This window comes from Eumetopias jubatus, unplaced genomic scaffold (assembly GCF_037043125.1).
Source record: "Eumetopias jubatus isolate StellerSeaLion01/CBP00866 unplaced genomic scaffold, mEumJub1_p1.0 scaffold_159, whole genome shotgun sequence".
NCBI classification, from domain to species: Eukaryota; Metazoa; Chordata; class Mammalia; order Carnivora; family Otariidae; genus Eumetopias; species Eumetopias jubatus.
This window is the reverse complement of record NW_028274965.1, coordinates 111,972-137,463: the sequence shown is the minus strand read 5'-3', so window position 1 is coordinate 137,463 and position 25,492 is coordinate 111,972. Positions and strand designations below refer to the sequence as shown.

The window sequence follows — 25,492 nt, the reverse complement described above, 5'->3', positions numbered from 1 at the left end:
CAACCATATAGTTGTGGGTCCATTTCTGGGTTTATTCTGTTCCATTGATCATTAAATCTGTTTTTGTGCCAGTATCACACTGTCCTGATGGCTACAGCTTTGTTATATAGCTTGAAGTTCAGAACTGTGATGTCTCCAGCTTTGCTTTCTTTTTCAAGATTGTTCTGGCTATTCACGGTCTTTGTGGTTCCATACAAATTTTAGGATTGTTTGTTCTAGCTCCGTGAAAAATTCTGGTGTTATTTGGAAAGGGATTGCCTTAAATGTATAGATTGCTTTGGGTAGTATAGGTATTTTAATAATATTTGTTATTCCAATCCATGAGCATGGAATGTTTTTCCATTTCTTTGTGTCATCTTCAATCTCTTCCATAACAATTTTATAGTTTTCAAAGTACAGATATTTTACCTCTTTGGTTAGTTTTATTCCTAGGTATCTTATGGTTTTGGGTTTTTGGCTGTTTTTTGTTTGTTTGTTTTCTTTTGTTTTCAGAGAGAGAGAGAGAGAGTGAGCGGGGGGGGGGAAGGGGCAGAGGGAGAGGAAGAGAGAATCTTAAGCAGGCTCCATGCTCAACACAGAACCCAACATGGGGCTCAATCTCATAACCCTGAGATCATGACCTGAGCTGAAATCAAGAGTCTGACACTTAATCAACTGAGCCACCAAGGCTCCCAGGGATTTCTTTTCCCTTGCTGCTCTCAAGAATTTTTGCTTCTCTCTGTATTTTGCAAGTGTCACTATGATATGTCTTGGTGTTGGCCTGCTTTTGTTGATTTTCATGGGAGTTCTCTGTGCCTCCTGCATTTGGATGTCTGTTTCCTATCCCTGAGGATCTCTGTCTCTATGGGCTTGATTTTTTTTTTATTCCCATATAAGTGAGATTATACAGCATTTATTCTTCTCTGACTTATTTCACTTAGTGTAATGCCCTCAAGGTCCACCCATGGTGTTGCAAATGGCAGGATTTTTTTCATTTTTTTATGACAGAATAGTAATATTAAATATATATATATATACACACACACACACATATACACATATACATATATATATAATTTTCTTTATAAATTCATCCATTAATGAACACTTAAGTTGTTTCCATATCTTGGCTATTATGAGTAATGCTACAATGAATATGGGGAACAGATATGTCTTGAAGACAGTGGTTTCATTTCCTTTGAATATATACCCAGAAGTGGAATTGCTGGATCATATGGTAGTTCTATTTTTAATTTTTTCAGGACCCTCCATACTGTTTTCCACAGTAGCTGTACCAATTTACATTTCCACCAACAGTGCCCAAGGGTTCCCTTTTCTCCACATCCTTGCCAGCATTTGTTACCTTTTGGGATTTTTTTTTTAAATAATAGCCATCCTAACAGGTGTGAGGTGATATCTCATTGTGGTTTTGATTTGCATTCTCCTAATGATTCGTGATATTAAGCATCTTTTCATGTACATGTCAGTCATTTGAATATCTTTTCGAAAAAATGTCTATCCAGGTCCCTTGCCCATATTTTTAAACTGGATTATTTGTATTTTTGCTATTGAGTTGTCAGATGTGTGGCTTGCAAATATTTTCTCTGATCCCATAGCTTGCCTTTTCATTTTATTGATTGTTTCCTTTGTCATGCAGAAGCTTTTTAGCTTGATGTAGCTCTACCTGTTGATTTTTGCTTTTGTTGTTTGTGTTTTAAGTGTCCTACCCCCAAAATTATTTCTAAGACCCATGTCCAGAAGCTATTTCCCTATGCCTTTTATTAGGAGTTTTATAGTTTCAGGTCTTACATGTTGAAAGGTATAAGATAGGGGTCCGATTTTATTATTTAGCATGTGAATGTCCAATTTTCCAGCACCATTTATTGAGACTGTCTTTTCTTGGTTCCCTTGTCAAATATTAGTTGATCATATATGCATGATTTTATTTCTGACTCCTGATTTTGTTCCATTGGTCTGTGTGTCTGTATTTATGCCACTACCATACTGTTTTGATTACTATAGTTTGTTAATATAGTTTGAAATGAAGAAGTGTGGTGCCTCTTGCCTAGTTTTTCTTTGTCAGAATCACTTTGGCTGTTAGGGGTCTTTTGGAATTTTGGACTGTTTTTACTATTTCTGTGAAAGAATGCCATTGGAATTTTGATAAGAATTCCATTAAAAAGTTCTCATAGCAATAACTAAATATTTCCACCCTAAACTAGGATAAGAAAAGCAAATTAAATCCAAAGTAAATAAAAGAAAAAAATGAAGATAAAAGCAGAAATCAATGAACTACAAAATGAAAACAATAAAAAAAAATCAGTGAAACCAAAATCAGACGTGTTTAACTCAATAAACCCATAAATCTCTAGGTAGACTGATCAGGAAAGGAGACCGAATATACAAATTTCAATATCAGGAATAAGAGAGGGATATCACTAATGTGTGTACAGATACCAGAAGGATAATACAGAAATATTATTACCAAACTAATGGTGATAGTTTTGACCATTTAGATTAAGGTTTTTTTTTAAGATTTTATTTATTCATTTGACAGAGAGATAGAGAGCACAAGTAGGCAGAACAGAAGGCAGAGGGAGAGGGAGAAGCAGGCTTTCCACTGAGCAGGGAGCCTGAGGTGGGGCACGATTGCAGGACCCTGGGATCATGACCTGAGCTGAAGGCAGACGCTTAACTGACTGAGCCACCCAGGCACCTCTAGATTAAGTTTTTGAAAGTTGCTTGAAAAATAAAACTACTAAAGCTTACTCAAGAAGAAACAGATAACTTGCAATGTCTTACTATGTATTCAAGAAATTGAAATCATGTTAAAATATTTCCAAAAGAACTCTTCAAGTTCAGATGACTTCATTAGTGAATTCTATGAAACATTTGAGGAAGAAGGAATACCAATTCTAGATAAATTCTTCCAGAAGAATTAAAAACCAGGAAATAGAGAGCCTGAGTGGCTCAGTTGTTAAGCGTCTGCCTTCACTCAGGTCATGACCCCAGGGTCCTGGGATCGAGTCCCACATCAGCTTCCCTGCTCAGTAAGAAGCCTGCTTCTCCCTCTCCCACTCCCCCTGCTTGTGTTCCTGCTCTCGCTATCACTCTCTCTGTCAAATAAATAAATAAAATCTTTAAAAAGGGGGGGGCAGGGTTTCAGGGAAAAGATGGCAGAGGAGTGGGGACCCTAATCCAACCAGTCCCTGGAATTGAGCTGGATATCTACCAGACCACCCTGAACACCCACGAAATCAGCCTGAGAAGTAAAACGATAAATCTGGATCTCTACAAACAGAATATCACAGGCAGTTGTTTTCGACGTATGTAGCAGGGAGCCGTGATTCAGCGGGCAGATATTGGAGGATAAACAGAAGGGGGAGGGAGCCTGGTCACGGGGATCATACACCACTGCTGAGCGATAGCCTCCCACGCTGGGGACAGGCAGGGGCTCGTAGACTGGTAGGGATGAGGAAAGGACTTTAGGGCAGCCCCCAGACAGAAACCCAGAGTGGCGGGGCTGTGCATGTGAACTGGGGGTGGCTAGCAGTTTTAGAAGCACGAAGGGCAGAGACGTGCCCCGACCTGGAGGCGAGGACTTGACGCGCTGCTGAGGGGCGCACAACCCAGGACTGCCGCTTATAGCAGCACAGACGGAAACGGAGATAGTGTGGCCTGGAGAGCTCACTGAAGAACAGACTGTGATCTCTCTGCTCTGAGGCAGAGGGTTGGACACAGTCTCTTCTGCTCTGACTCTCAGAAGAGACACAGAAAGCCGACAGGGAAAGATGCCAGGGAACAAAAGCCACAAAAAACAGGTTTCCACTGAGCCCATCCCCTGCCACAGGGGCAGGGCAACTCTGCCCAAACAGGGTTGCCTGAGTAACAGCATGGCAGGCCCCTCCCCCAGAAGACAGGCTGGGAAAACAAGAGGCCAGCAACCCTAAGGTCCCTAGAATACAGGTGCATCTTGCTTGGGTTATGGTCAGTAATTTGGACTCTATACATTCCCTCAACTACCCCTCAGTAGAATGACTAGGAGAAGGAACCCGCAAAATAGGAAAGACTCAGAGACTATGACTTATGCCACAGATTTACAAATGGATTCAGATATAACCAAGATGTCGGAGATGGAATTCAGGCTAGCAATTGTGCAGACAATAGCTAGAATGGAGAAATCGATTAATGGCAACACAGAGTCTCTACGGGCAAAAAAGAAAGCTGAATTGGCAGAACTTAAAAATGCTATCAATGATAACCAATCTAATCTAGATAATCTAACAGCTAGGGTAAACGAAGCAGAAGAACGAATTAGTGACCTAGAAGCCCAAATAATAGAGATAAAAGGAAAAGCGGAGGCCAGGGAAAAACAACTCAGAATCCATGAAAATAGAATCAGAGAAACAAGTGACACCATGAAAAGTTCCAGTGTCGGAATTATTGGAATCCCTAAGGGGGTGGAGAGAGAGAGAGGACTAGAAGATATATCTGAGCAAATTGTTGCTGAGAATTTACCTAATCTGGGAAATGAAACAAAGATTTGTGTCCTAGAGGCAAAGAGTACCCCTCCCAAGATCAAGGAAAACAGGCCAACACCCGGCATGTAATAGTAAAACTCGCAAATCTTAGAACCAAGGAAACAAACAAACAAACAAACAAACAAAAAAACAAAAATAAAACAAGGAAACCATCTTAAGGGCAGTTAGGGGGAAGAGATTCCTTATGTACAGAGGGAGGAACATCAGAATAACGTCAGACCTATCCACAGAGACCTGGCAAGACATATTCAGAGTACTAAATGAAAAGAACATGCAGCCAAGAATACTTTACCCAGCATGGCTGTCATTTAGAATGGATGGAGAGATGCAGAGCTTCCACGACTGGCAGAAAATGAAAAAATATGTGACCACTAAGCCGGCCCTGCAAGAAATATTAAGGGGAGTTCTATAAAAGGAGAAAGACCCCAAGAGTGATATACAACAGAAATTTACAGGGACAATCTATAAAAACAACGTTTTCACAGGCAACATGACAATAAATTCATGTTTTTCAATAATCACTCTCAATATGAATGGCCTAAATGTTCCCATAAAATGGCACAGGGTTGCAGATTGGATAAAAAGATAGGACCCATCCATATGTTGTCTACAAGAGACTCATTTTGAACCTAAAGATACATCCAGACTGAAAGTGAAGGGATGGAGATCCATCTCCCAAGCCAGCGGACCTCAAAAGAAAGCTTGGGTAGCAAATCTTATATAAGACAAATTAGATTTTAAACTAAAGACTGTAGTTAGAGACACAGAAGGACACTATATCATTCTTAAAGGGTCTATCCAACAAGAAGATCTAACAATTGTAAATATCTATGCCCCCGACATGGGAGAAGGCATCTACATAAGCCAACTGTTTGGTTTTTTTTTTAAGATTTTATTTATTTATTTGACAGAGAGAGACACAGCCAGAGAGGGAACACAAGCAGGGGATGTGGGAGAGAGAGAAGCAGGCTTCCCGCCGAGCATGGAGCCCAATGTGGGGCTCGATCCCAGGACCCTAGGATCATGACCTGAGCTGAAGTCAGAAGCTTAACGACTGAGCCACACAGGCACCCCTACATAAGCCAACTGTTAACCAAAATAAAGAGTCATATTGATAACAATATGTTAATTGTAGGAGACCTCAATACTCCACTCTCAGCAATAGACAGATCATCTAAGCAGAAAATCAACAAAGAAACAAGAGCTTTGAATGACACACTGGACCAGATGGACCTCATAGATATATACAGAACATTCCACCCTAGAACAACAGAATACTCATTCATCTTGAGCACACATGAAACTTTCTCCAGAATAGACCACATACTGGGTCACAAATCAGGTCTCAACCGATACCAAAAGATTGAGATTATTCCCTGCATAATCTCAGACCATAATGCTTTAAAACTGGAACTCAATCATGAGAAAAATTTGGCGAAATTCAAACACTTGGAAGCTAAAGACCACTCTGCTCAGGAATGTTTGGGTCAACCAGGGAAGCAAAGAAGAACGTAAACAATTCATGGAAACCAATGAGAACAAAAACACATCGGTCCAAAACCTATGGGATACTGCAAAGGCGGTCCTAAGGGGAAAATACATAGCCATCCAAGCCTCACTCAAAAAAATAGAAAAATCTTGAATTCATCAACTAACTCTGCACCTTAAAGAACTAGAGCAAAAGCAACAAACGATGCCTAAGTCACGCATTAGAAGAGAAATAATTAAAATTAGAGCAGAGATCAATGAATTAGAAACCAAAAATACAGTAGATCAGATCAGTGAAACTAGAAGCTGGTTCTTTGAAAGAATTAATAAGATTGATAAACCACTGGCCAGACTTATCCAGAAGAAAAGAGAAAAGACCCAAATTAATAAAATTATGAATGAAAAGGGAGAGATCACGACTAACACCAAGGAAACAGAAACAATTATTAGAAATTGTTATCAACAACTCTATGCCAATAAACTGAGCAACCTGGATGAAATGGATGCCTTCCTGGAAACCTATAAATTCCCAAGACTGAAACAGGAAGAAATTGACAACCTGACTAGGCCAATAACCAGTAACGGGATTGAAGCAGTGATGAAAAAGCTCCCAAAAAACAAGAGTCCAGGGCCTGATGGATTCCCTGGGGAATTCTACCAAACATTCAAAGAAGAAATAATACCTATACTCCTGAAGCTGATTCAAAAAATAGAAACAGAAGGAAAGTTTCTAGACCCATTCTATGAGGCCGGCATTACACTAATCCCCAAACCAGACAAAGACCCCATCAAAAAGGAGGATTTCAGGCTGATATCCCTGATGGATACGGATTCCAAAATCCTCAACAAAATCCTAGCTAAGAGGACCAACAATACATTAAAAGGATCATCCACCATGACCAAGTGGGATTTATCCCCGGGATGCAAGGGTGGTTCAACATTCACAAATCAATCAATGTGATAGAACACATTAATAAGAGGAGAGAGAACCATATGGTCCTCTCAATTGATGCAGAAAAAGCATTTGAGAAAATACAGCACCCTTTCCTCTTTAACTCTTCAGAGTATAGGGATACAGGGAACATTCCTCAAGCTCGTAAAATCTATCTATGAAAAACCCACAGCGAATGTCATCCTCAATGGGGAAATGCTGAGAGCCTTTCCCTTAAGATCAGGAACACGACAGGGATGCCCACTCTCACCACTATTGTTCAACAGAGTACTAGAAGTCCTAGCAACAGCAATCAGACAACAAAAAGAAATAAAATGTATTCAAATTGGCAAAGAAGAAGTCAAACTCTCTCTCTTCGCAGATGACATGACCCTTTATGTGGAAAATCCAAAAGACTCCACCCCCAAATGACTAGAACTCATACAGCAATTCAGTAATGTGGCAGGATACAAAATCAATGCTCAGAAATCAGTTGCTTTTTTATACACTAACAGTGCAACTGTAGAAAGGGAAATTAGAGAAACAATTCTATTTACAATAGCACCAAAAACCATAAGATACTTCAGAATAAACCTAACCAAAGAGGTAAAGGATCTATACTCCAGGAACTACAGAACACTCATGAAAGAAATTGAAGAAGACACAAAAAGATGCAAAAACTTTCCATGCTCATGGATCAGAAGAATAAACATTGTTAAAATGTCTATGCTACCCAGAGCAATCTATACCTTCAACGCCATCCCAATCAAAATTCCAATGACGTTTTTCAAAGTGCTGGAACAAACAATCCTAAAATTTGTATGGAATCAGAAAAGACCCCGAATTGCCAAGGAAATGTTGGAAAAAAAAAAAAAAAAACAAAGCTGGGGGCATCACGTTGCCCGATTTCAAGCTATATTACAAAGCAGTGATCACCAAGACAACACGGTACTGGCACAAAAACAGACATATAGACCAATTGAACAAAACTGAGAGCCCAGAAATGGACCCTCAACTCTATGGTCAAATAATCTTTGACAAAGCAGGAAAACATATGCAATGGAAAAAACACAGTCTCTTCAGTAAATGGTGCTGGGAAAATTGGACAGCCACATGGAGAGGAATGAAACTCGACCATTCTCTAACACTATACACAAGATAAACTCAAAATGGATGAAAGACATCAATGTGAACCGGGAATCCATCAAAATCCTAAAGGGGAACATAGGCAGTAACCTCTGACATCAGCTACAGCAACTTCTTTCAAGATACATCTCCAAAGGCTTGTGAGACAAAAACAAAAATGAACTTTGGGGACTTCATCAAGATAAAAAGCTTCTGCACAGCAAAGGAAACAGTCAACAAAACAAAGAGGCAACCCACAGAATGGGAGAAGATATTTGCAAAGGACATTACAGATAAAAGGCTGGTATCCAAGATCTATAAAGAACTTCTCAAACTCAACACCCAAAAAACAAATAATCAAGTTAAAAAATGGGCAGAAGTCATGAACAGACACTTCTCCAAAGAAGACATACAAATGGCTCCCAGACATGAAAAAATGTTCCTCATCATTAGCCATCAGGGAAATTCAAATCAAAACCACATTGAGATACCACCTTACACCAGTTGGAATGGCAAAAATGGACAAGGCAAGAAACAAATGTTGGAGAGGTTGTGGAGAAAGGGGAACCCTCTTACACTGTTGGTGGGAATGCAGATTGGTACAGCCACTTTGGAAAACAGTGTGGAGATTCCTCAAAAAATTAAAAATAGAGCTACCTTATGACCCAGCATTTGTACTACTCGGTATTTACCCCAAAGACACAGATGTAGTGAAAAGAAGGGCCATTTGCACCCCAATGTTCATAGGAGAAATGTCCACAATAGCCAAACTGTGGAAAGAGCCAAGATGCCCTTCAACAGATGAATGGGTAAAGAGATGTGGTCCATATATACAATGGAATAGTACTCAGCCATCAGAAAGGATGAATACCCAACTTTTACATCCACATGGATGGGACTGGAGGAGATTATGCTAAGTGAAATAAGTCCAGCAGAGAAAGTCAATTATCACATGGTTTCACTTATTTGTGGAACATAAGGAATAGCATGGAGGACATTAGGAGAAGGAAGGGAAAAATGAAGGGTGGGGGAATTGGAAGGAGAGATGAACCATGAGAGACCATGTACTCTGAGAAAGAAACTGAGGGTTTTAGAGGGGAGGGGTGTGGGGGGATGGGTTAGCCCGGTGATGGGTATTAAGGAGGGCATATACTGCGTGGAGCACTGGGTATTGTACAAAAGCAATGAATCGTGGATCATTGCATCAAAAACTGGCCATGTATTGTATGGTGACTAACATAACATAAAAAAAAAATAAAAGCAGGGGCGCCTGGGTGGCTCAGATGGTTAAGCGTCTGCCTTTGGCTCAGGTCATGATCCCAGCCTTCTGGGATCAAGCCCTGCGTCGGGCTCCTGGCTCAGCGGAGAGCCTACTTCTCCCTTTGCCTCTCCCCCTGCTCATGCTCTCTCTCTCTATCTCTGTGTCTCAGATGAATAAACAAAATTTTTTTAAAAAAGCAGGAAATGGTTCCAAACTCATTTTATGAAGACAAAATTATTCTGAAATCAAAACCAGAAAAAAAGACACTACAAGAAAATCAAATGATAGACCCATATGCTCCTAGACAGAGATGTGAAAATTATTAACAAAATTTTAGGAAATATAATCCAAAAATATATAGAAAGAATAACATATCATAGACAAGGGGGATTTAACCTAGAAATGCAAAGTGGTTACTTCACATTTTAAAATCAACCAATATAATGTACTCTATTGACAAACAGTAAAAGAAAAAAAACATACGATCATCTCAATAAATGCTGAAAAATTAGTTTAAAAAATCCAACATTTGCAAATAATGAATCATGAAACACTAAATCAAAAACTAGTGAAGCACTGTATGGTGACTAACATAACATAATAAAAAATTTTTTTTAAATCCAACATCCATCCCTAATTTTAAAAAATTCTCATCAAACTTGCAATATAAGAAAATTTCTTCAACTTTATATAGGTTATCCATGGAAAACCAACAACTACATAATCCCTTTTTTTAAAGATTTATTTATCTGAGAGAGAGAGAGCGCATGCACACATGTAGGGGGAGGAGCAGAGGGAGAGAATCTTCAAGCAGACCCCCGCTGAGTGCAGAGCCCGACACAGGGCTCAGTCCCACGACCCATGAGATCATGACGTGAGCCAAAACCAATAGCTGGAGGCTCACTGACTGAGCCACTGAGGCACCCCAACAACTACATAATTCTTGAGGAAAAAAGGCAGAATATTTCACTTCAAGATCAGATATAAAGGCAAGATTTTCTCTCCCCATTTCTCTTCCACATTTTACCAAAGTTTCTAGCCAATGTAGTAAGCAATAAAAAGAAATAAAAGGCACCCAGATAGGAAAAGAAGTTAAACTAAAATTCACAGACGACATGGTCTTCTACATAAAAAGTCATATTAAATTTGCAATAAAATAGAAATCCCTAAAACCAATAAGTGAATTGCCGGATACAAGATCCATATACAAAATTTAATTGTATTTCTATACACCAGCATTGAACAATTGAATTGAGATTTTTATTTTTATTTTTTTAAAGATTTACTTATTTGTTTTAGAGAGAAAGAGAGCGCACAAGCATGGGGAGGGGCAGAAGGAGAGCAAGAGAGATTCACCAATGCAGGCCTTGATCCCAGGACCCTGAGATCATGACTTTAGCCAAAATCAAGAACCAGCTGCCTTGCCAACTGAGCCACCTCGGTGCCTCTATTTTTATTTTTTAATGAACTTCCTTTATTCTATTTCTCACTGGCAGTTGCCAAATATAAGTTTGCAATATGTTGGTTATATCTATGTCTATATAAGTTCATATTACTGGAAATAGGTTTTATTGTATTTATTAGTTATTTAATTTTTAACTGTGATGACATGTTAATTTAGGGTACTACTTTTTAAAAATAAAAATATCAGAAAATTTCCAATGTAAGAAAGTGGAAAATATTTTGGGTTTTTTTTCCAATAATATATTAACTCCAACATTTTCAAGAGTCAAGCTAACAGTATAAAGTAAATATTTACTCATCACAATGAAAATAAAAAGCCAAAATAGCAACAGTAACATCTAATAGCGAATGGGATGGAAAATACACACAGAGACACATACATCTGAAAATAAAAGAAACCAGAAAATTTTAACATATCAAATAAGTTTCATATTATACACATTTTAGATAATAGACAATAAGTATAAGATAGAGAAGAATTTGATTGGTGCAAGCTATATACTTAAAACCCAATCATATTTTACTAGAAAGAGTAGTGCCAACTGAAGATGTGGCTAGAATTGTAGTCTCTAATTTAAGATACAACACCAAAAATTATAATCTTTCATAAGTTGCATTCTATTTATTAAAATGACTTTAAGAAGTAAATCGTTCCTTTTTTGGTGTCTAGGCCCTAGCAGGGGGAAAAATCAGTTTTTACCACTGCCTATTGTAAAAACCACAGAATACACGTCTTCAATATATGTTTGTATGCTTTTATATATATATATATATATATATATATATATATGTCAAATTTTCATGGACTATCTTACTCCCTAGTACTGACAAGAGATTATTAGGCAAAATAATTTCTAAAATTTGTCAGACCCTATGGAGCAGAAAATAAGGCATTAGATGGTTTCTAGTAGTTTGACAAACCATTCTAAAGCTTACTTGCTTTCAGAGGTTTAGAGGCAAGTACAAAGGGATGGATGAGAATGCTTGGGTATTTTTTTAACTACTGGTGTGTGCTATGTTTTTCTCCAAGAAAATCAGAAGCCTAGAGGATGTTGTGGCCAACTGTAGAGAAACCAGGGGGCTGGCTATACCCCAAGGCTTAATGGGACCATGAATTCCCTGGTCTTAGCTAAGGAATTGGAGGGGATGAGTGTGTTGAGAAACCAGAACCTGAGGGATGCTGAAATAACTTCATGTGTTCAAGGAACGTATTTCAGTATATGATTTTACCCCTAAGTGGTACCTTCTAATACCATTAAGAACCCTAAATACAGATATCCACATCTAAATATTTTTGTGCATTCCATCTATGATTTTTCTTAGCTACTCATATGAATAAAAATCTTAATAATTGTAAGTGAATATATAGTACTGTTCCAGCAGATTGTAGGAAATGTTGGTATTATTGTAATTATTATTATTATCACTTACACATAGCTATATTTGTATAACTCCTTACCCAAATTTATTTCGTTTTGCTTTTATTTCATTTTGCTTACATAGTTCTACAAAAGGCTTAAGTAGTATTTTCAGTATATGCTCTAAATGCTCAAAAATCTTTATGATTCAATTTTATTTTATTTTATTTTATTTATTTTTTATTTTTTAATTTTTTTTTATTAGAGAGAGTACAAGCAGGGGGAGCAGCAGGTAGAGGGAGAGGGAGAAGCAGGCTCCCTGCTGAGCAGGGAGCCCAACGTGGGGCTCGATCCCAGGACCCTGAGATCACGACCTGGGCCGAAGGCAGATGCTTAATCGACTCAGCTACCCAGGCGCCCCTATGATTCAATTTTAACAAAAGAGATAGTCTGAGAATACATTTCTAAAATACTTTCTAAACTCTATTTTATAAAATTTTAAATAATCTCAGGACAGTTAAATGATAAAAAGATACCTCTGTGGGTACATAGATATAAATATGGTGAATAGAATTTTTTAAATGTCATGTACCAATAGCATCAAAGAATGTGAACATTTCAAGAATGTATCTGACAAAAGAAGTGCAATACCTACATACTGAAAACAACAAAACATCAGTGAGAGGAATTAAAGCAGACCTAAATAAAATGTAAAGCCATACTGTGTTCATGAGTCAGAAGACTCAGTCTTTTAAAGAGATCATCTATTCAGTGAAATTCTCTATTCAGTGAAATCTCTATTCATCTATTCAGCGAAATCTCTATCAAAATCCCTATAAATGTTTTATAGAAATTCACATGCTGATTAAAAAATTCATATGCAATGCAAAGGACCTAGAACACTCAAAACAATTTCAGAAATGTAGAACAATGTTGGAGGACTAATCCTACCTGATTTCAAAACAACAATAATCAAGACATTGCTGTGCTAGCACCGTGATAGACAGATCAATGGAACATAACAGAGACCAGAATAGGCCCAGAGATATATGGAAAACTGATTTGTGACAACAGTGCAAAAGCAATGCAGCGGAGAAAGTAGTTTTCTGAACAAATGGCTATAGAATGGTTGGATATCCATAAACGAAAAAAAACCTTTGATTTATACCTTGCACCATATTTATCTATATCTATATCTATATCTATATCTATATCTATATAGATATACAGAACTCAAAGTAGCACATAAATCTAAGTGTAGGACACAACACTATAAAAAGAAAAGGAAACATAGGAGAAAATCTTTGTAATTTGTGCTACTGGTAACATAACATAAATGAAAAGTTCATATTGTTTAAATCACCTAATTCAATAACTTTCTTTTTTTAAACCAGGTTACTGGATTTCTTTTCTTTCCTTTTTGGACAAGATAAGTAGTGTTTATGAGCCTGGTTTCACAAAATATATTTTACATGAACTAAAAAAGAAAAAGACTGACTCCTTTACAAAGTCATTTCTTGTGGCACATTGCTTTGGCAATTGTAATTAACAGTTAAATCCCCTATTGTGGCTCTTATCACTTGATTTCCTATCGCTTATTGACCCACTCACAGCCTTCACATATGGTATTATCCACAGATTGACATTTTGAATAAAGATGCAAAATATATAAAAACATTAATAATGTCCAACAAATAAAAGTGAAACAAGGCAGGGGAAAGGTTTTAATTGCTTCCCTACCTGTTTGTAATATACTTCACAAGTTCTATTTTGTCCCAGTTAAGAGTTCATGGCTAAAAATTCTCAATTCCCCTTCAAGGACAGTTTGCTAAGTCCAACCCCTTCCCTTATCTGGCTCTAACACTCCTGAATTACAACACTTACTGTCAGATGCCAAATATCCAGAGACATCCCCTTCTTCCGTGGGCCCACAGAATTATTTAAAATACCCAATCCACAGGAAACCCGTGAAACTTAACTAACCCCATTCTGCTTGCCATATAAAAGCTGCTTTCTACAGTTCCAGCTTGCTCTTACCCTTTTTCTGGGAGCAATCCCCTGTGTGGCCCAGTGTAGCAGCCTTTTCTCTTTTGGAGCTTAATGTAATAAAGAGTTCCGTCTTTCATCTATCTAGGTATCATTGTATTGTGCATTGCCATCACCACAGCCTGGTGAATATTGGAACGCTGTTGGAAAGGGGATAACATAATTTTAAATAAAATCTGTGGAAAAGAAAACAAAAATTAAACTTGATTTTAAAGATTAAAATGGGGGCGCCTGGGTGGCTCAGTCATTTAAGCATCCAACTCTTGGTTTCAACTCAGGTCATGATCTCATGGGTTGTGAGACTGAGCCCTGCACTGGGCTCCTTGTTCAGCAGGGAGTCTGCTTGAAGATTCTCTCCTCTGCCCCTTCTCTCTCTCTCTCTCTCTCTCAAATAGATAAAGAAATCTTTTTTTAAAAAGGAATAAAATGAAGCAGATATCTTTAAAATTGATCCCTGGTTGTAGATGATAACTTCTCAATGATCTCATCCCTGGCACTACTCCGGTAAGGCAAAAGGTGAAGTAAAAACTCTTGCCAATTTATTCTATTTCAAATGGCTCTCCACTGAAAAGGTTGTAGAAGCTGACAAGGCTGCCACAGCATGGATTTTTCCTCTCTGCTCCGTGGGGGCTAATGAGCCCTAGCAGTCAAGGGGTATTTGGAGACATTACTCTCTTGGGCTTTGGCTTCCCAGCAACTGTGATCCAACAAACCCTTCCTCCAGGTGGTAACATTCTTAACATTCTTCAGTCCTTCCTCCAGGAAGCCTGGGCTAGGTATAGGCACACACACAGTGGATTTCACATTCCCACCATTTTATTTTTTTAAAAGATTTTATTTATTTATTTGAGAGAGAGAGAGAGAGAGAGAGAGAGAGAGGGAGAGAATGAGCAGGGGAGAGGGGCAGAGGGAGAAGGAGAAGCAGACTCCCCGCTGAGCAGGGAGCCCAATGTGGGACTCCATCCCAGGACCCTGGGATCACGTCCTGAGCCGAAGGCAGATGATTAACTGACAGAGCCACCCAGGCGCCCATCATTCCCACCATCTTAAAAGACTCCAACCATGCTCTAGGCTTGACAGTTCTTACCACTTTCTGAATTCTTCTTCAAAGGAAAGCCAATTTTGGAGTGGAGGGATAAGGGGCTCCTTTCTGGGCAAGAAATTTGTCCTATTTTGACCTTCCATGAGGAAAAGGATGGGGAAGCTAAGGCAGCCTTTCCCTCCAAATTTGTGGGGGACATAGACTTGGGATTTATGCTCTTGCCTTCCCTCACCTGAGGGCTCCTGGTCCAAGCTGACTCCTCAGATTCCTCCTCTGTGTCTTTGCGGGCAAAGCCTTCCAGCTCTATGCCACTGAGGAGGCTCCTTGATAGAGGACTCCGGTGTTCTGCTGTTGGTCTTTTGCTCCCCCTTTGCACACAGCTAAGCACTTAATTCTGAAGTATCACCACTGACACCTACAAATCCATTCTTGTGATCATTTGACTTGGAAGACAATGCAGCCACACTTGCTTCTCAGAGTTTCTCTAAGTCAGTTCTCCTTTTGCAAGAGTATTAGAGAACTATGCACCCTGTACTGGCATATTCGACAACAAAACTGAACAGATCTAAAAGGGGCGAAGCAAAGATCCCTGAGTTGGTGTAAACACTAGGCAACCAACAGCAGCAGCACATCATATGGGAGTGGGGTGAGGTGGAAGGAGGGTGAAAGAGAAAATAGTCCAAAGAATCAGAGAGGAGCAGCATAGGCGACTAAGAACAGAGACTGAACCATGGAGCCTAACAATGGAGCCTAAACAAAACAAAAATAACTATAGTGCTGTAACTATATTCCATGCAAGAGGGAGAAAATCCTCGGTTGCTAATAAGATGCTACCACTGGGACTTTGGTAAATTATTCCAATATTCTAGAAAGCCAGCTGCTTTTGGATAATAAGGTATATGGTAAAACCAGATCAGTAATTCCATGTGGTCTATAAAACAATTTTCTTGCTCAGAACTAATATCAAACAAGATACTATTACATTATATAAAACATTGAGTAAGATCACAGATGATGGTGTGTTGAGGAGTATGACAGGCAATGAAAGAAAAACCAAGTGCAGGGATGCCTGGGTGGCTCAGTTGGTTGAGCAACTGCCTTCGGCTCAGGTCATGATCCTGGAGTCCCGGGATCGAGTCCCGCGTCGGGCTCCCAGCTCGGGGGGAGTCTGCTTCTCCCTCTGACCCTCTTCCCTCTCGTGCTTTCTATCTCTCATTCTCTCTCTCAAATAAATAAATAAAATCTTTAAAAAAAAAAACAAAACAAGTGCAGACCAGGCAGGATATATTCCAAACTCTATGAGGATGTAAGGAGTCCAATATAATCAGCTGGGTGACATACTATATTGAGTTTAGAACCTCTTTTAAAGACACTCATATTGATAATATTCTCCTGATCTAAATCACGTTTTTCCTCTTTGGGAAAGACTCTTCAGAATCCTTTCCTAAGTAGGTTATCCAGACAATGAGATACAAATTAGCAAATACCTCTATTTCTTTTTTTATGTAACACTCTACTACAGGATATAACCTTATAACCATATTTCCTCTGAGTGGGATCCACTATAGTTATATGTTTGGAAATAATAGGAAATGTCAAGACATGAGGAGAATTGAGATTTCCTTGCAAGGGGATGCATCAGCATCCTCAACCAATACGAAAATAACCTCATGAGACAAGGGAAGAGAGGCTGTTCAGTCTGCCAGAGAAGGTTCCTTTGGGGTTGGGGTTGGAGGGACTTGAATCTTCTAAAGCCTCCAATAATACAACCCTGATAATTTAAATGAGACATTGATTCCCAAACTTGGTTTAAATAAGAACTTCAACAAAGTCATGGGCTGTTTTTGTTTTGTTTTGTTTTGTTTTTACCTCCAAGCAGGTAAGCACGAGAGTCAATGTTCCTCTTCTGGTTGAAGGAGAAAACTCACAAGTGTGCACCTTAAAGAAAAGAGAGGTATTGACTTAAGTGGAACTAACAGAGCACAAAATTATTATGAAGGGCAGCCAATCAGAATTACAGATCTTTTTTGAGTAAAAAGTGAATTTCTCAGGTTCTGCCTACTATCTCTGAAGTCCAGGTGTCTTTCAGAATCCTTTGTTTAAAATTGCCAGTACATGGACAGTTTATGAATTAAACTAGTTTCTGTCTTTCTGCAGCTACTTTCTTATCATAATGAGATTTCTCCTAGTAAGAGTTAGGAAGTTTTTGGGGCACCTGGGTGGCTCAGTCGTTAAGCGTCTGACCTCGGCTCAGGTCATGATCCCGGGGTCCTGGGATCAAGCCCCGCGTCGGGCCCTGCTCTGTGGGAAGCCTGCTTCTCCCACTCCCCCTGCTTGTGTTCCCTCTCTGGCTGTCTCTCTCTCTGTCAAATAAATAAAATATTTTAAAAATAAGAGTTAGGAAGTTTTAAAAACCAAGTTTTGGAACTAAATTGGTTATCAACACAAGAAACAAACCCAATCATGAGAAGCTTTAAACTTATGTGATGGAAAGGAAAATGATAAGATTATTAGCAAATGTAAGATTTGCAATAAAAATTGTCTCTACAGCCAGATGTGAATTCACTGCTTACCTTAATGTCAACATAAAAGCTAGTGAGGTTGTGAATTCAACTCACCATTTTAAGTTGGGAACCTACAAGTGCCAAACTTGCAACTTGTTCAACTACCTCAGCCCTGCAGCTGAAAGAGAAACTTGGAGCATGATTATGGAGGTTTCCAGGTGGATCTTGAACTGATCGCTTAAAGATTTACAATGGTTATTTTTCATTAAACTGTCTATACTTCAGTCCTTCAAATTTTCAGGTCCTTCCTACTAGTCTTCTCCAGCAGCAACGACTTAGTCCTGCCTTCAAAAGGAACCTCATTCCATGGACTACTGACTTTTCTTCTACAATTAGCTAACTTCTTGTCATTTTTGCTTAGAGTCTTTTTATAAGAAATGGCTCTTTTAGTTTAAAAGTCCCTATTAACAACATCCCCAGGTGAATTACTTACCTCATCCCTTCTCTCCCCAGAAGTAATAGGACTGTCATGAGTTTGGTATATTAGGAGATTATTCAATAAACTATTTAAACACTGCTCTCACTGGCTGGAAAATTCTCATTTCTAAGTACTGACTGGATTTTTACTGCTTTCAATCCCAGTTAGGCCACATAATCAAGCCCAGATTCCCCACTGCACCCACACCATGTCTATAAATGTCAGTTACCTACTTCTCACACATTGTACTAAAGTCTGAAGCAGTTCAGGTCCTTGGTTGCAGCCAACGTTAGCTTTGCAGAAAACAAATTCATTGGAAGAAAAATTGAGTAGCTCACAGAATCCACAGAAAATATAGAGAACCAGAATCAGAAAATGGGTAGGCACCAAGGGAATTCAGTCAGTCAGAACCCCATCTGGAGTCACACCCCAGGGACAGTCTTGGGTGGGTGCTTTTGCTGGTGTCTCTACTCAACACTGAACAACATAAATGACACCATCACTGGATGTCTAATGAAGTACATTATAGCATAATAAAGAGGCAGGGAAAAAAGAGAATGGATCAAGGCAGCATCAGACAAGAGCAGAAGCACACCCATGAACACACACCACTGCTGTAGAAAGAGACAATAGAAAATTGGGCATTGACAGAGATAATGAATGAGAAACCCTCACCACTCATCACTCTTCTCATAACCTCAAGATTCCACAAGTGCGTTTGCTTAGGGTCAAATGCCTATAGTAAATCTGAACCAACTTAAACTACACTGACAATTTCCAGCATTATATAGAAAGCTACTGAACACAGTGAACTTATTCTGAGCAGGTCTTAACCCATCATCCTCATGTATGTCTGAAGGAATGGCCTCTAGGCATTTGTCTGATACCCTCTAAAGTAGAGACCTTCAAACTTTTGTATCCCAGTGCATGAACAATATGCATATTGATATAATTCAGTAGGCACACAAATGTGTGTGTGTATGTGTGGTCTATGGGTATATTGTATATGCAGGCCACTCTGGTATTTTCTGTTTTATTTTACCTCATTTCTTTAAATGCTGCTTATGACTGACAACATTAATCTCATGACCCACTATGGATTACAAATCACAGTGTGGAAAACACTAGTCTTTTTACTGGAAAATTCCCAATGACCAATAAATGCTGTTATAGAAGTACATGCAAATACATGTGAGAAACTCCATTTTTGTCCTCATGGAATTCGGTGTTGTCAGACACAAAGGACATCTTTGATATGAGCCACAGGGCTACACAAATGTATAGTTGCTGATGAAATATAAGCTCCATCTGCAAAGTTTCACATTAGAATTCAGATACGGGGTTTAAGGAGTGCACTTGTCATGATGAACAGTGGGTGATGTATGAAACGGTTCAATCACTATATTGTACACCTGAAACTAATAAAACACTGTATGTTAACTAACTGGGATTAAAATAAAACTTTAAAACAATTCAGATAACAGTGTTTTGCAAATGTAGGTGTCACTTGGTAAAGATGGGAACTCACAAGCAAGAGTCAGCAGGTGCATATATATGGCTTCTTGTACTGCTGGCATCTTGTGGAGAGCTGGGCTTGGGCTGGGTGCAGCTGAATGCCATACATTGTTGGGTTGTAGCTAAGGGACCCCATTTCCCTACTGTGCTCCCATTTTATGAGGCAAGTGTGTGGTTTGCACTGCACATGGCGGGGAATAAATTTGACCTTAAGCACCAAGCAGGTTAAACTTAGATGTCAGCACTTTAGGGGCCTCTGGGAAATGCCACTGCCCAGAATCTGTGAACACGGCCCCTCAGTCCTGTGGGGTTTTAAGCTTGTTCTTAGATTCTCTTGGTTGGATGAAAGGAAGCCTCTGTTCTTGTGGGAAGTTGCAGCCGTCCTGCAGAAAGAGGGCCTGCTGTCAGTCTGGCGGTAGCTCCTTGCTTAGCAGCCAGAGAAAGTTCCTGGGTCACCTGTCAGGCAATTTTTCTTATCTCCACAATGTCTTCTATACTTTCTGTGGCATCCAGTGTATCACAAGAGCTACCTCACAACTTCCTTTCATCCAAATTCAAATATGGACATATAAATTCATTGAGTTGGTCAGGGCTTAAAGTCCACAGGAGCAATACAGGAAGTTAAATATTGGCATCAGGTTGAAGTCTGCCCCTTGAAGTCGGAAGGGAACACTTTAGAAATCAACAAAGCCCAGGTTCTCATGACCCATAAGCCATCCAGGCATTGGATGAAATGAATTTTGCCATATGCTAGTTAGGTGTGAGGAGAAAAAGTAACTATCTCCCAGTATTTTTTGTTACTTCCTGAGTGCACTGCACTAGGAATAGCAATTAGGATGGTAAGAAAGTAAAATTTGGTAGTAATGATAGCGTGTTTGCTGAGGAAAAAAAATATACATATATGATAGACTAAATAAAAGACTAGGAGTTGTGACTGCTCTCTTTTAAAAAAGAAGAACCACAACTCCTTTCCAAACTGTTTTTACAAACACACACACACACACACACACACACACACACACACCTCCCTTTCAGAATTCAAGGTATTTCTTTAAGTTAGGCCCAGTTGAATGGAATATATGAGTCAGCTTAAAAATGTATTCTAATTTAATTACAAAAAGCTACTTGCTCATCAGGGTATTCTTCCTTTCCTTCATTTCCATATACTACCTGAAACACTCAACTGATAAGTTACGTAGAAGCAAATAATAAGAGAAATCACACACACACAACTTACTAGCTACATTAACGGGAGTTTATGATTCTATGGGCTTCATCAACATAACTTTCCTATCACAAGAATCTGTTGCCTAGGAAGATAAAAGTTGAAAAATAACTTTATTGTCCATTGCAGGAACTACCTGAAGATCCATCAACGCTTCAATAAAAAGTGCAAAATGACATTTTTCAACCCCAAGAAGCTTTGAAACTTTGTCTTAATGTTCTTGCCTTGCTGTATCCACCAAACCTAAACCATTCTAACACTTTTTTTACCCAATCTTAATCACACCCTCCCCCAACATTGAATGACCTGTTCTACACCAACTTCGAAATCTGAATAAATATCTCTTCCAATAATCTGCTAAGGCTCTGTCCAGGTAGTACTTTCCCCGACAGTGTTATTCAATAAAGTCAACTTTACTTATCAAGTTGTTTACATGATATTTGGGAAGCATAATATATGAGCAGCATAGACACCATTACTGAACACTAACGTGACAGTGGACTGGGCTTAAATCTCAGGACCAATATCTACAGAAGTTTCTGAACCGAACACTGAATGACTGCAGATACATACAAAAAATTAGTAAACAATCCAGTGATTTAAATGTGCAGTTACACGGCAAAAAAAGCAAAAAGCTATTAATGTGTTTTCACGCAGAGGTGAGCAAATACATTCAAGTATGACAGAAAATCCAGAGCATAAAAGGAAATGAATAATCAAAACGTATAAAATAGGTATTAAAATAATTAATATCTATTTTCGTCATTGTAATCTTTCTGATAAACTTTGGGCACTAATGGTGATGTGCGGCTCTCTGTCCCCAAAGTATCAGGCTGCATAGGAGAGATTGGGTGGTGTGCAAAACAGACCACTCAAGCCCCTTTTCTTCTCCTCCACTGACGCGCGCGGCTGCGAGTCTCTGCAGCAGCATAGGTGGGAAAACCTCAACCCACCCTGCAGGCACCCAAGGCTGTGCGCATGCTCCTTGCTGTGAGCGAACAGTGCGCGTGTCCTTGCTGTGAGCAACTGTTACTGGGCATGCGCATTGCTGCGTGCGCATTGCTGCGTGCGCATTGCTGCCCGCGCTCTGCGAGCTGAGGTGAGATCCATCGAGGCGGCGTGTTCTTTGTGCGGTGAGCTTTCTCGCTAGGAGAATTCAACTGGTAGGTCCCCAGATCAGTCCTTCCAGGAGTTTAAGTGTGAGCGAGGATGGGGAGGGAGTCAGTGGGCCGCGGGCAGGTGGGGACGGTAGATCTGTGGCGTCCTAGGTGGAAGTGGCGAGGAGCTAGCGCCCTTCTCCTCACAGGCGTCGCGGCCGCCATGGCGCTCGTCCTCGTGGTGGGGCCAGGGCAAGTGAGGATGGTGGGTCGAGGAGGGGAGGGGAAGACGGGCCGAGGCCCGGCGCGGGCGGGGCGGGGCGGTTAGTGGAGATCTCGGAGTCCTGGAGCACCTGCAGCTGCCAGCAGAGCACGGAGTCCAGGATCCTCTGTGGGACCCGGGGCAGGGAGCCGACAAGGCGGTATGGAAAAGGCCAGGTAGCGGGGAACACTGGGGGCTTGAGTGGGTCCGCGAGATTTGTCGTGCACCGTGCGGTGGTCGAGGCAGGAGCCGGCCCGTGGGTCTGGTTTGCGACTACACGCCTGAACCCTTGGAGTGCGAACACAGACCGAGGCCGTATGCAGAGGATTGTTTCTTTCCCTGCATTTCAGCCAAACGTTATTTAAGGCGGTAAAATGAGCCTAGTAAATGGGAATGTGACCAAAGCAGTAGTGACTCAGGTTTGAATGTCCAGCACTGTTTTCTCAAATGCCTTTATAGTGGGGAATGCAGGCGTGAGGCTAAGCCTCGTCTTTAGCCTGTCCATAAGGCGATTTCACGGCCAGCCTGGCTGATGTAAATGATCTTGCAGGCCGTGTCTTTGGTGTGACCACAGCTTGTACACTCTACTGATGCTAGGTTGGCTCTCAGAGTGTTTTCAAAGTAAAAAAAAAAAATTAAGCCTTTGGCCTTGGTTGGACGTGGTATGCTTCTCCTTTAGAGTACATTTTCCAAATACCGGTGTTCTCCTTTCAGGGTGAGCTATGAGTGCCCGAGTCAGATCCAGATCCATGCAAAGAAATGATGATCCAGGGTCTAAACAGCAGGTGGGTGTCAATACTTCCATGTTGGATGTTTTCCATTACCGTCCATTTATTGCACTGAAAACTTTGCTGAGCTGCAGGCCTACAGATGCAGTGATAAAAGCTCCTCTGCTGATAAAGGGAGGGAAACATTGAACCAGAAGGCTTCCGTATTTCTGTTGCCCGTGTAAATACACCCTATGGCTACTTTGTCATGCTTATTAACGACAGATTGTGCATATCCATCCCAGCATAGTTTACAAGAGATTCCAAAGTGCTTGTGGCGACCTTTTGTTGGAGTAGCTGCTCTGTGGAAAGAGTCACTTTTAAGAATAAGCGCATAGAATCATGATGTGGGAGTGTCTTTATGATTATTCTTTATTTGATATCAAAATGTATAATGTATGTTTATACTGTTAGCATGTATTAACAACCCAACTTTTTATTTGCCCACATACACACACCCACACACACACCCTTAGGAGCAGCAACCCAGTGATGAGCAACCTACAAAAAAGGAGGCACCACCAGAGAGTCAGGATATTCTACCTGACCAAGGGAAGGAAGTTGAACCAGGACCTGTGGCTCAAGGTGAAGGGAAAGGGAAGGAGAATGACTGTGGGGGCAGGGGGTGTATGTGGGCATCATGCGTTATGACAAACCATTACAGGAGGAAAGAAAACATTGGAAGAGACTCTCAGTCATTTCCCGAAAACGGGTTGAAGATGTGAAGAGTGTATAGTGTGCAGCTTCCTGTAGTCCTTCACTGTACCGAATTTCCCTTTTTCCTCGAGAATTAATCGGTGTGCTTGAAAATACTGTCCTCTCTAAATTAGAGGAAAATGTTTAACTACAAAACTATACATCGCTTCCCTAGTTTAATTTGTTCTTCTTAGAACATTTTTGTGTGTCCTTTTCACTCATTTCATCAAAACCGTAAGCACTAGTCAACAGCATAGGCAGAGTGCTATGTCAACATATCCTGTAACGTGGAATAAAGCCAGTTTGCATACGGATGGGAGCCCCATTTTATAAATGAGAAAACTAAGGCTCAGAGATTGTGGCTTGCCAAAGACTGCTTGACACATGGAGATATACCTCGTAGGTCAGTACAAAGTTTGCGTTCTTGGGGAAGCTGGCTGGCTCAGTCGGTAGAGCATGTGACTCTCGGTGTCGGGGTTGAGAGTTCAAGGCCCATACTGAGTGTAGAGATTACTTAAAATAAGCAAATTTAAAGAGGTTTGTGTTCTTCCTACCATCTGTGTTTCTTACAAACAAGTGAATGGTTTTGTATCGAATGCTTAGTAGTCAAATGTGTCTGTGCTGTAAAGTAGCTTATTAGTGGCACACGAATCAGTCCAGTTCAGTGGAGCAGGAGAGAGACTCCAGAAAAGAGCTCAGTGAATGATAGCCACTGTCTGATTAATCATTCAGGAAACTGGCATTAGGGTCACTACGTTAATATGATTTTTACGTGGCCTTAAAGGTGTTGAAGTACTTTTACGATTAGGAAAATCAAAAGGATCTTAAAACGATCATGAAACAAGAAATGAATGTCTTCCAAATGGAACATCTTCATCAAACACTTGTAGTGAATTATTGACACCGTTCAGGCCATGGAGTGTGTTAGGAATTCGCTGTTAAGAGGTTTCCACAATACGACTGACGACAAAGTTCATTAATTTCTTTCCACCCTACTTGTCCCTACTGTCTCATTGCCAGACAGAAGTGGGGCTGTTAATCACTACTGTTTTGCTGTTACTTTTGGAACTTTGCTCTATACATGACTGCTTTATCCTAAGTTATACATAGAGGGACTTTGCACTTAAATCGAACGGGTAAAATTGGACAAAATACCCTGCAGATTGCCCTACTACCGAATGGATGTCACTAGTATAGGATTTGTTAGAGGCCCACGAATACACTCAGCTTATCCTTCAGAATACTACGTTGTACTTTTTAAATAAAATCTTATGCATGGTGTAGACTTGATTTCCCACATGTAGCTGATGCTCTCTATTCTAAGAACACTGTGGTAATAGAAAGGAAATGAAGTGCAGTGGGCTTTATCTTTAGAATGTCCCTTGAAATAAAGCAAATCGTACTACAGGAAAACAAGGGTGTGAAATGCATTTTCCCATCACATTTTTTTATCACCCTAGCCTATAGGCTTTTATTGGTTTATATTTCATATTTACTGCTTAAATCGATTACCTTTGTGTTTTAAGGACGGGACCTGGAAGCTGATCTCCAGGAGCTGCCTCAGGCAAAGGCTGGGGGTATAACTGAAGATGACCCTGATGCAAGGGGCCAAGTCTACCCATCTTAGAGCCCATTAAAATGCCGGAAGCAGGTATGTTATCCAATGACAGTGCAAAGTATGAGGGTCTTTTCCTGAATATTATATCTTTACGT

At 40.0% G+C, this 25,492-nt stretch overlaps 1 protein-coding gene across 1 annotated transcript in view; it reads left to right on the top strand.

Moving 5' to 3' along the window:
* The first annotated feature begins 22,277 nt into the window (after positions 1-22,277).
* Positions 22,278-25,492, top strand: part of LOC148161556 (X antigen family member 5-like) — a 34,661-nt gene continuing 31,446 nt past the window's right edge. The window contains exons 1-2 of the mRNA XM_088020760.1: positions 22,278-22,310; positions 23,560-23,668. Of these exons, the coding sequence (XP_087876886.1) occupies positions 22,278-22,310; positions 23,560-23,668 (142 nt within the window). The remainder of the gene's footprint in view (positions 22,311-23,559; positions 23,669-25,492) is intronic.